Source organism: Chiloscyllium punctatum, chromosome 49 (assembly GCF_047496795.1).
Source record: "Chiloscyllium punctatum isolate Juve2018m chromosome 49, sChiPun1.3, whole genome shotgun sequence".
Lineage (NCBI taxonomy): Eukaryota > Metazoa > Chordata > Chondrichthyes > Orectolobiformes > Hemiscylliidae > Chiloscyllium > Chiloscyllium punctatum.
The window spans coordinates 43,952,415-43,965,118 of NC_092787.1; the positions used below are offsets into that span (position 1 = coordinate 43,952,415).

General features: G+C 39.8%; 1 protein-coding gene across 3 annotated transcripts in view; it reads left to right on the top strand.

Moving 5' to 3' along the window:
• wdr31 (WD repeat domain 31) overlaps positions 1-12,704 on the top strand; it is a 42,712-nt gene continuing 30,008 nt past the window's right edge. For 2 of the 3 annotated variants that reach the window (XM_072566351.1, XM_072566353.1), the window contains exons 1-2: positions 1-441; positions 931-1,075. In XM_072566351.1, coding sequence (XP_072422452.1) covers positions 1,029-1,075 — 47 coding nt within the window. In that variant the 5' untranslated portion in view covers positions 1-441; positions 931-1,028. The remainder of the gene's footprint in view (positions 442-930; positions 1,076-12,704) is intronic. The other variant, XM_072566352.1, reaches the window with a different exon arrangement.

The following is a 12,704-nucleotide window of genomic DNA, read 5'->3' on the forward strand; positions in this document are numbered from 1 at the left end:
ACCTCCTTGGATACCGGAGAGGCGTTGCCAGGTACAACCCATATAGGGAGGGTAGTGAGGAGCAAGGACAAAGTCGGATGGAACAAAGAGGAATGTATAGAGGATTGAGTATGTAGAGCTTGCAGGAATGGGAATGAATAAACTCTGTCCGAGAAACACAAAGCTAGAACAATGTGTGCAGACAATAAGCAATCAATCTTAGACAGCTCTGTGAAGGTAAGAACCCTGCAGGTTACTGACATAGAAACAACTGGGCATACACCTCAATGTAAGGTCATTATAAAGCTTCACCTTAGTTCATCCATCCAGAGAGATAACCCAAAGCCTCAGCAGATGGAAGGCGATGCTGATCTCCATACAAAAGAAGATTTGTGTTGATAGCAAACAGAGGACAGAGTGTTGGCAGCATTCACTTGTCGATCAGATAAAGTGCGCAGAGACGTAAGTTAGGGCTATTTTCGGTTCAAATTCCATGATATAAGCATACCAAAGATGTTGCAAAGTGTTGTAATTACAACTTTGCAAAACCTTGTCTGGATTTGTAACATTGCCTAGATTTTGTTTTTCTGGCTAATTTGGATAAATGTGGTTCACTGGTGGACAAGCTAAACATACAAGGCATTGCCCACAGTATTGCATATGATGCCAAACTCTAAGACATTTTAATGGAATTATGTAACTAGAAGTTATGGGATGGCATAATGTACCCATTCTTTTTGATATTTTCTATGTATCTAATTAAAGTATACTTTGTGCTTTTTGCACAAGCGTGTTGGTTCTGCAAAATATTTATCAAAAATCTTGGCAGTTGGTACCACCCCAGCTTGCTTCAAGTGACACTTTAAAATATACATTTAATTCATGAATTTAATTTATGCATTTGCAACTTCAATATCGTTATTGCACTATTTGCATTTCCTTTCTTCTTAGGCTCTGGCTTAGAAGCACTGAGAATTACATCTTACATCATGCTGGCCAGTAAGCTGTTTACCGGACTGTTAGATGCCTCCAGTTAATGCTTTGTTGCCATGGGGAAACTGCAGAGTAAGCAGAAACGCAACATATCCCGATACAGGTATGATATATTTGTGCAGCACCTGATCGAAGGTGGTAATAACAGACACAATTAATTAATCTATCATCACACTGAGGTTTGCTTTATCTAAATATTCAAAGTAGATCTTTTTATTATTTAGTCTTGAGATTTAGGTGACATTATTTATACCGACCCCAAATTGATCTGAGGGGATTGAGAGTCTACTGCCCACTGTGAGGAGTAGAATCTCACAATGGCCACACATGCTCAAGGTGGAAGCTTTGTCACAATTTGACAGATTTCAAAGGGTGTTCAAGCACCAAGCCTCATTTTTTGAGTTTGATTTCACCACTTGCCATGGTGGTATTTGAACTCAGCTTCTTTGGCCTGACAGCCTGATTACCACGAGGCTATGACTGCTGTCCTTACTAATTGCATAGAATGAATCTTTAACTTAAAAGTTAAATCTCTTTGAGATAATGCCTTCTCTAGCCTTATATTCAAGTACTCCTTGACTCTCTTATTAAATAAAGAAAAGTCAAAATTCTAAATTTATATTAGTCCTTTCTTTTAGAGTCTCATAATCAAAGAATATTAATGCACAGAAGTAGGCTATTTAACCCATGTAATCAGCACCACTGCTTTTCTCTACATGAGCCACTTAGTTTGATCCCACTTCCTTGCTCTTCTTTATATCCTTTCAAGTTACCAACTAATTTCCTTGAATGAGATTTATGGATTCTGCCTGAATAGCACTTTAAGTCAGACAGATTCCCAAGTAATTACATGTTGTGCATAGAACAATTTTCAACCCTTACACCCACTTTGTTTTTGATTGTAAACTTGTAGTCTCTTATTGATGGCCGTCATTGCAATTATCCTTCATAACCTTGAAAAGTTCTGTCAGATCTCCCCTTAACCTTAGTTGAAGTGGAAAAAGCTGTCATTTCTCAAGTTTGTATTTATGGCTAGCAACACTTGTCACTTGCAGCATCCCAGTGAATCTGAACCTTTTCAACTGCCTTTATATTCTTTCTCCATTGGAGTTCGAATCAGTGTACACATAGTTTAAATTTGAGCAGAACTAAGGTTTTGCACAAGTTGCATATTACTCCTCTTTATATTTTCATTATGTTCTCTCAGAATGTTAGTGTCACTGCCCTGACCAATATTTATTACCTGCCCACAATTGCCTTTCAAAAGCTGGCGATGAACTGCCTTCTTGAACCAATTGCAAGTATGGTAATGTGTTATAACTATTTGGCTTGGTAGGTTATTTCAGAAGACAGTAAAGAATCAACGACATTCTTGTGGCTCTGGAGTGGTAATAATCTGGAACTCAGTACCCGCATGCATTTTTTTAAAACCAGAGGTAGATACAGGAAGAAGAAAATGTACAAGGGAAGAGGGATGTGGATGGTTTCAAAAGGAGTGTTAAGAGGTAGCTTTACCTGTGATTGTTACGTTGGGAATGGCTATACCATGTGAGATGACAAAATCAAGGAGTGGCCAGGAAAAGAGGAAGAAAGGATTAAGAAAAAGGGCAGTGAAAACATAGATGGAAGAGCATGATGCTATATATGTTGATAATGAGAGTCTGTATTGCAGAATCCCCCATTATCAACATCTTGGGGTTACCATTGACCAGAGACTAAACTGGATATAAATACTGTAGCTTCAGTCTGAGAGCAGGAATTCTGGGATGAGTAACTCACCACCTGATTCCTCAAATCATGTCCACCATCCAGAGTGTACAAGCCAGGAGTGTGATAGAATGCTCTTCACTTACTTGGATGAATGCAGTCCCAACAACAATCGAGGAGCTTAGTGTTCTCCAGGACAAAGCAGCAGGCTTGGTTTTCACCCTATCTAATAGCTTCAACATTTACTCCCACCATCACCAGCACATGGTAGTAGCAGTGTGCACCGTCTTCAAGATGCACAGCGACCGGGGTCAAAGATTATTTTTTTCAAGGGCTGCATTTTGATTTTTGGAGGCTACGTTTTTCATTTTCATTAACTCATTCATGAGGTGATGCAGGTTCCTAGCTACATTACTTTCTGTATTTATGCTGACATATTGGAAATTTCAATTTACACAGAAGCAGTTAGAAGAATTTTTTAAAAACTTAATAATCATCACCACTCCTTTAGACTTAAAGCCATATCACAAGTAAAGAATTAATTTCAAACATAACGTTATTTAGATTGGCATGAGATAACGGGAATAAGTTAGTAACAAATGCTTTTTGAAAAAACAAGCACTAAACTTCTATACAGAAAAGTCCATTACTGTAAAGAAGTTTTCTGCAGGCTGGTGAGACAGCTAAAAGACTGCATATTTTTCAACAGATGGTATTAATTATAATAGTCATGTCCATTCCTTTATTGAAAGGTTTAAAACTGCTTTCCCCAACATTTGCTGCTGTTCCCACCCTTCATCTTTCTGCTCCTCACCCTCACCTTTTCTGATCCTCCCTTCCTGTTCCTGTTTACTGTTCCTCTCCATGACCTCTTTGCAACTCCTAACTTCTGTTTTGCAGTCCTTCCCCCAACCCCCTCCACTTGTGTTGCTCCTCCACCTCCTTAACAGGCCGTCTTCCCACAGCCCCTTTGGCAGAATGGAGTTGCTGACTCACTTTGCCCACAACCCCCACCCTCACCCTCTGGTTGCACTACCTCCAGCCTCAGTGGCCTCACCTCCTCTGGCTCCCCAATCTGCTTGCTCAAACCAAGTTTCCACTGATCCTGTGTGCCTCAGCCCCCGTTTCTCTGTGTTCTGGCTCGGCTTGCTCGAGCCTCACTGCCTCCAGCCACGTTCTTCATGTTCACTTGCTCCAGCCACCCTTCTGTTATCATCTCGTAGGGTTTGGCTGGGATGCCAGAGACCAAATGGAAGTAGGGAGCAAGTGATGTTTATCTCAATTAACGGGAAAATTTAATCACTATGTTAGAGTTTTGTTTTTGTCTGATTTGAAATAAAACTCTGACAAGAAAACTATCTGCTTGGACTGCCTACCAAACTTTAACCTCTGTTGTCTTCCCATGTAACAAGGATAGTTGCTGTTTCTAAGTCAAAGGGATATAGACAGGTTAAGTGAGTGGGTAAAAACTTGACACGTGGAATATAATGTGGGAAAATGTGAGGTTATGAAATTTGGCAGGAAGAGTAGAGGAGCTGAATATTAGTCAAATGGTGAAAGACTGCAGAAAACTGCAGCACAGAGGGATTTGGGAATCTTCAACTGTAAATCACAAAAAAAACTAGCATCCAAGTCCAGCAGGTATTAGGGAAGGCAAATGGAATGGAGTACAAATTAGGGGGGATTTGCTAAAACCGTACAATGTTCTAATCAGACCACAGCTGGGATACGGTGAACAGTTTTATACTCCTTATCTAAGGAAAAGTATATTGGCATTGGAAGCAATCCAAAGAAGGTTCATCAGGCTGACCGCTGGAATGGTGGGACTGTCTCTCAGAAGAGGATGAGCCTGTATTTATTAGTATATAGAAGAAGGAGAGGTGGCCTTCTTGACATCTTTAAGATTCGTATGTGACTCGACAGGGTAAATGTGGAGCATCCAGCACCACAGGCCATAATTTCAAAATAAGGGGTCAAACATTAAGACAAAGATGAGGAATTTCTCCTCTTCAAGGGTAGTCAATCTGTGGAATTCTTTATTGTAGAGAGCTCTCGAGGTTGATCATTAAGTGTATTCAAGGCTGAGACAGATTTTTAATTAATAAGGGATTAAGGCTTACAGGGAAATGACAGGAAATGCAGTTGAGGATTATCAGAACTCCCATGACTCAGTGATGGAGCAGATTTTTTGGACTGAATGGCCTACTTCTACTCTTGTGTCTAATGGTCGATTTGACTGCAGCAAAGTATTAAGTTTAGACAGAAGTCTGGTTTTGACGGGAGCTAAGTGTGGTAAAAAAATTCCTTGAAAAACATTTAGTTCCAGCAGCATTCATAATACTGGACGGAAAATGAAGTACACAAAGACAAGACAGCCGAGGTACAGCTAATCGACAACCATACAAAAGAAGAAGTGCATTGTATTTGTCACCATGAAAGTTCAACCATGTGTTGGCAGAATATTTCAATTGTGAGGTATTAGATAGTGGATGCATGTCTACAATGTGTGGAACAGAGTGGTTGAAATGCTAACTAGACTCTAAGGGTTGGAACAACGTTGAGGAACTTGAGAGTTCCACAGTTTCAGATTTGACTTGATGACACGCTAAAATCTGTAATACAAGTAGTCATTCATTGATTCTGGTAATTTTACAACCATTTATTAGTACAAATGTATAAGTAGGCCATTGGTTGGAGAAAAATGTGCAGTTTATACTGGACATGTGAAATAATTCGATTATTGTATTTGGAAAACCTATGAATTTGCGATTACTCATTACACTGTTGCATTTCTTTAATTAATCTATTCCACTTAAGAAATTAGGAAGTATCATTGACATTAGGGAACAGAAATTTACATAACAAAACATTAAATAGTTAAAATTACAATTGCCTGTTTGTCTACCAAAAAGTTAAACATTTTGATTAACAATACAGCAATAAAGGAGGAACACAATAAGTTTGCAACAGAGATAAATGACAAATGTGAGATTTGTAAGAAGCACTGAAAGATATAGTAACGCCATTTAGTAAATCTACTTTTATCAAGGGATTTCAATGAGAAAATGGGTAATGTGAGATGAAGGAAAACACATTTTTAAATTTGCATTTTGTAGATATGGCCACTATAGAGTCATAGAGATGTACAGTACGGAAACAGATCCTTCGGTTCAACTCATCCATGCTGACCAGATATCCTAACCTAATCTAGTCCCATTTGCTTGCACTTGGCTCATATCCTTCTAAAACCTTCCTATTCATATACTAATCCAGATATCTTTTAAATGCTGTAATTGTACCAGCTTCCACCACTTCCTGTAGCAGCTCATTCCGCGCACACACCACCCTCTGCGAGAAGATGTTGCCCCTTAGGTCCTTTTTAATTTTTCCCCTCTCACCCTAAACCTATGCCCTCTAGTTCTGGATCCCCCACCCCAGGGAAAAGACCTTGTCTATTTACCCTATCCATGCCCCTCATGATTTTATAAGCCTCTATAAGGTCACCCCTCTCCCTCCGACACTCCAGGGAAAACAGCCCCAGCCTATTCAACCTCTCCCTATAGCTCTGATCCTCCAACCCTGGCAACATCCATTTAAATCTTTTCTGAAAGTTGGCAATAATGCATAGTAAAGAAAATAATTGTGGATAAGGTCCTTGAAAAGTGGGTAGGCCACTGGCTAAATTTCTGAATGTTAATTGGAGGAGGGGAATTTGCTAATGATGAATTTATAGATATGTGGGCTAATATAAACATGACATTTCTGTAATAGTTATGAATATGATGGGCAAATGCTCTTAGTAACAGGATTTGTAAAAGAAACTACGCCAGAGTAGGCAAATTAGCTCATAAAAATTTGGCAGATCAGCCAAAATGATCATCTGCAACAGCATGGGCTGACAATGCCAAAGATTCTCTGGAAAGATTGAAGAATATATCAGTTGGTTCTTCATAGAAATCTAGCAGTTCTGTCAGTAATTGAATGATCTGCCCACAGCTTAAGAAAGCGTTCTAGTTAGCTGTACTTTGGTTGAGCATTTGAATGTACTACACACGGACAAAAAAGGTTTTTGTGACTGTCTGAGAAAAAATTTGCGAGCTTTTAGATAGAAATATAGAAGATATGAGCAGAATAGGCCACTGACCTCTCAAGCCTGTTCCACCAATCAATTGTGCATGACTTGATACGCTAACCCCCACCACCACCCAAAAGCCCTTGATCCCTTTTTACCACAAGAGTTGTATCTGCTTCTTTCTTGAAAACACACTGTTTTGGTCTCATCCACTTTCTGTGATAGTGAATTCCATAGGCTCACCACACTCTGGGTGAAGACATTTTTCCTCATCTCACTCCTTATCCTTAATCTATGACCCCTTGTTCTGGACCCTCCCTCCCACCATTGGGAATATCTTTCCTGCATCTAACTTGTGTAATCATAGTTTAAACCATAACGTAAGTCCATTGGAAGCCAGTTTTAATTGGGAATAGACAGTTTATTAAAAAGTATAGGTTTAAAGAATGGAGTGGCTCCTGACAGGTTATTGGTAAACACAGAAAAATGATGATTGTTCAAATACGTTTTTCAAGGTTGCTTAGTGTGGATTACAAATTTACAGATTCTGAAGAGACTATAGAAAATAATGAGGAACCAGGTGTTTCTCATAACTGCATGTCACACTGCTATGAAGATCAGACTGTCACAATTGACAGTTTGTCTGATGAAAGACAGATCAATTCTGATGAATAGAATGTGTCCTTCAATCTAAAACATGATTACTAAAGTCAAATATTTACCAGACGATGGAGCAATGGACAAATGCAAATATTATATGTCGAGCAAGAAAGACCATTAGAAAATAAGGCAATTGATTGAGTGTATAGGATGAGAAGAAGGAAATTAGGCTTATAGATTAGAGAGCATGCAGTACAAAGGTGGAAGGCAAGAAAATGTGTAAGCGCAGACAGTGGCCCTTGAAGCAAACATGTCCCTAGAAAGAGGTCCTACCTTTTCATTAGGGTGGGGAAGTCAAACAGTAACAAGCTAACAAAAAAGATGATAACATCTTGAAAAATGTCCACATTACAGAAGAGGAAGTGCTGGATGTCTTGAAATGCATAAAAATGGATAAATCCCTAGGACCTGATCAGGTGTACCCTAGAACTCTGTAGGAAGCTAGGGAAGTGATTGCTGGGCCTCTCGCTGAGATATTTGTATCATCGAGAGTCACAGGTGAGGTACCAGAAGACAGGAAGTTGGCTAACGTAGTGCCACTATTTAAGAATAGGGTAAACAAAAGCCAAGGAACGATAGACCGGTGAACCAGACATCGGTTGTGGGCAGATTGTTGGAGGGAGTCCTGAGGGACAGGATTTACATATATTTGGAAAGGCAAGGACTGATTAGGGATAGTCAGCATGGTTTTGTGCATCGGAAATCATGTCTCATGTACTTGATTGAGTTTTTGAAGAAGTAAAAAAGAGGATTGATGAGGGCAGAGCAGTGGACATGATCTATATGGACTTCAGTAATGTGTCTGACAGGATTCCCCATGGGAGACTGGTTAGCAACGTTAGATCTCTTGGAATACGAAGACAACTAGCCTTTTAGATATAGAACTGGCTCGAAGGTAGAAGATAGAGGGTGGTGGTGGAGAGTTGCTTTTCAGACTGGAGGGCTGTGACTAGTGGTGTGCCACAAGGATCGGTGCTGCATCCACTACTTTTTGTCATTTATATAAATTATTTGGAGATGCCGATGTTGGATTGGGGTGTACAAAGTTAAAAATCATACAGGTTTTATTGGATGCACTAGCTTTCAGAGCACTGCTCCTTCATCAGGTGGTTGTGGAGTACACATTTGTAAGACCAGAATTTATAGCAAAAGTTTACAGTATGATGTAACTGAAATTATACATTGAGAAAAATACCTTGATTGTTTGTTAAGTCTCTCATCTGTTAGAATGACCATGCTAGTTTGTTGATTTGGATGTGAACATAGGAGGTATAGTTACTAAATTGCAGATGACATCAAAATTGGTGTAGTGGACAGTGAAGAAGTACCTCGGAGTACAACGCGATCTTAATCAGATAGGCCAATGGGCTGAGGAGTGGCAGATGGAGTTTAATTTAGGTAAATCGAGGTACAGCATTTTGGAAAAGCAAATCTTAGCAGGACTTGTACACTTAAAGGTAAGATGCTAGGGAGTGTTGCTGAACAAAGAGACCTTGCAGATTCTTAGTTCCTTGAAAGTAGAGTTGCAAGTAGAAAGGATTGTGAAGAAGGCGTTGGTATGCTTTCCTTTATTGGTCAGAACATTGACTACAGGAGTTGGGAGATCATGTTATGGCCACTTTTGGTGCAATTCTGGTCTCTTCCCTATCGGAAAGATGTTGTGAAACCTGAAAGGGTTCAGAAAAGATTTACAAGGATGTTGCCAGGGATGGAGGATTTGAGCTATCGGGAGAGACTGAATAGACTGGGGCTGTTTTCCCTGGAGCGTTGGAAGCTGAGGAATGACCTTATAGACGTCTATAAAATCATGAGGGGCATGGATAGGGTAAATAGACAAGGTCTTTTCCCTAGGGTGGGGGAGTCCAGTACTAGAAGAGATAGGTTTAGGATGACAGGGGAAAGATGAAAAAGGGACTTAAGGGGTAGCTATTTCTTGCAGAGGATGATGCGTGTGTGGAATGAACTGCCAGAGGAAGTGGTGGAGGCTGGTACAATTGTAGCATTTAAAAGGCAGCTGGATTGGTATATGAGTAGGAAGGGTTTAGAGGTATACAGTTCAAGTGCTGGCAAATGGGACTAGATTAGGTTAGGATATCTGGATGAGTTGGACCGAAGGGTCTGTTTCTTGCTGTACATCTCTGTCACTCTAAGTGAGAGTGTTACGAAGTCGAAAAGTGCATGGTCACTTTAAGACAAAGTGCTTTTCTGAGCTGAGAGATTGTGACAGCACATGTGTCTGTGACTAGCTAACAGGTGCAGAGAGTGCTGAGAATTGATCATGTGTAACAATCAACTTGGCATTGTGTTTTGATGTTAAGGCAAATGGATTTGAATCTTACCAATTAATTTTAAATATGCCCAGGACCCAAAACCAAATTGAATTTGAATTTATTGTATTGACAATATTGGACCCATGAGAGGGTCCAATGTTGGGTGTATCAAAAGGAAGAAAATACTGAAAATAAGTCAAAGCTGACTGTGCATTGAACCGGAGAGCACTTGTCATCTGAAAGGGGCTCTCAAAAATAAATCTCAGAAGGCACCATCTATTAAAGGTACCAAGAAATTGTATACAAAAAGGAAGAAGACCACAGATTTGGAAGACAGCATAAGAGACTGTATGGACTTTGAGAGATTAAGTTAATGTACTGTTCAGTAATTGTGTTATTGAAACAGCACTTTTAGAGTTGGGGTCAGAACATAATTAGTTAAGGAAAAGGGGGTTTGGATTTATTAATAATTTCTGTTTAGTGTTCACTGTTAAAGTTAGGAAAATGTTTTTTCTTTAAACAGTGGAAATCAGGGTTTTCTTTCACTCATTTGCACTTTTAGCAGGTTCCAAGGCGAGGTGAGCTTCTCTGGTGTGTCAGTTTTACTTACCAGAAGGGTTCAACCTCCATGTCGTAACAAGAGGGTGAGACTTAAGGTCAAAGAATATAAGGAAGATTATGAATGCCACTAGGCAAAGAAACCCACGGGATCAGGAGATCTTATTGGCTAGAAACAAATTAGGTGACAATTTAATAAAAGATGTCAAACAGCAGGAATTAAAAAAGCTGGAGAGATGAGGACTGCCAATGCCATCACATAAATATGGACAAGTGACTTATAGGGCTAAATCATGGCTAATGGTATGAGATTTAGAAAGGCAGCTGTTGGACCAAGATACAGATAGATCCACCTTCATCAGGAAAAGCAGTTTTGGCATTGGTTCCAACAAAACCAAAAACAATAATTGGATGCAGCTGTATTCCTTCCATGGGTTCAAGTCCTCAAATTAACAACTTAAATGATATTTCTATGTTCTTCAGTGCACGACTGAGCTGTTGACAGAAGGTTGTCCATGTACATAACTTATTGAAGATGGCAGGACAGGTGAAGAGCACAGTTGATAAAGCATACAGCATCTTTAAATTAGTAGAAGAATAGAATACAAAAGTAGAGTTGCAGGTAGATAGGATAGTAAAGAAGGCATTTGGTATGCTTTTCTTTATTGATCAGAGTATTGAGTACAGGAGTTGGGAGGTCATGTTGCAGCTGTACAGGACATTGGTTAGGCCACTTTTGGAATATTGCGTGCAATTCTGGTCTCCTTCCTATCGGAAGGATGTTGTGAAACCTGAAAGGGTTCAGAAATGATTTTCAAGGATGTTGCCAGGGTTGGAGGATTTGAACTACAGGGAGAGATTGAAAAGGCTGGTGCTGTTTTCCGTGGACCGTCAGAGGCTGAGGGGTGACCTTATAGAGGTTTATAAAATCATGAGGTGCATAGATAATATAAATAGACAAAGTCTTTTCCCTGGGGTGGGACAGTCCAGAACTAGAGAACATAGGTTTAAGGTGAGAGGGGAAAGATATAAAAGAGACCTAAGGGGCAACATTTTCACGCAAAGGATGGTACGTGTATTGAATGAGCTGCCAGAGAAAGTGGTGGAGGCTAGTACAATTGCAACATTTAAGAGGCATTTGGATGGGTATGCAAATAGGAAGGGTTTGGTGGGATATGGGCCGTGTACTGGCAAGTTGGACTAGATTAGGTTGGGTTATCTGATCAGCATGGATGAGTTGGACCGAAGGGTCTGTTTCCATGCTGTACATCTCTATGACTCTAAATGTAGGAATTTAAAGTTTTTGTGAAGATCTGTATTGCTCAGGAGTTGGTTGGATTAGTTGTTGATCTGTTTGCTGAGCTGGTAGGTTTGTTGGCAGACATTCTGTCCCCTGTCTAGATGACAACATCAGTGCAGTGTTGCCTCCTGTGAAGTGCTGCTGTACTGTTCTGCTTTGAATTGACGTGGTTCTGTTTGCACTGTTTCTGGTTGGTGTTGATTCCGGTTTTTTACACAGCACTGATGATGTCACCTAGAAAGCGGATGAAATGTCTTGCCAACAAACCTACCAGCTTGGTGAACCGACCAACAACAAAACCAAACCTAGAGAGTTCAGCTCAAAACAGGAAGTGTTTCTTCACTCTCCAAACGAGGCGCCAAAAGTAGTGGGGGTCATCTAGAAGTTAAATAAATGTGTATGTGGCCTAAATGATCCCTCTAGAGTTTTGTACTTCTCAATAAGGTCCCTCTTGAGCTGTCACCAGTTTCGACTTCCAGTTTTGAATTCTGCTTTAAGCCCGTTATAACAATGTTGTCAGATTCACTGCTTCCACCTCACAAAAAAACATTAATGTGCATCATAAAGATGTCTGAAAGCTGCCCCTCATGCTGCCAGCAAAACATGACAGGGTCTGCTTTTAGACATCTTTATGATTCATATTGTTTTTTTTTAGTGTGATGGAAGCAGTGAATCAGAAAACATTATAATGGGCTTAAAGCAGAATTCAAAAGTGGAAGCCAGACTTCTAGTCAGACAAGTACATTGAGTTGGAAAACAAGCAAATGTTTCAAATATTACTTTGTATCAGCAAATTCATTTGGAAAGTGTTAGCTCCAATACACTTTGTCAAATTAGGGCAACACTAAAAGGTGCAGCAACATCTAAAACTGAAATGGAGGAATTGCAAAGTCTAATTAGACAGCTTAATTAACTGCACACTCAAATGGAACTGGATGCCGGTTTTGAAGTCTTAGAATCAATGAAAAATTCCAAGATGAAAGATATACAAAAAATGGATTCTGCAACAATACCAATTTACTGCTGCAAGAGTAATAGGTCACTAGGAAATGATGTACATTTAAAAGACTGAGGATTGTACTTAGGATATTCCTGGGGAATTGTCTAGTGATGATCACTTTGATAGGATTGTACTATAGGCTTCCTCCAGTAACCAGTGGGAAAT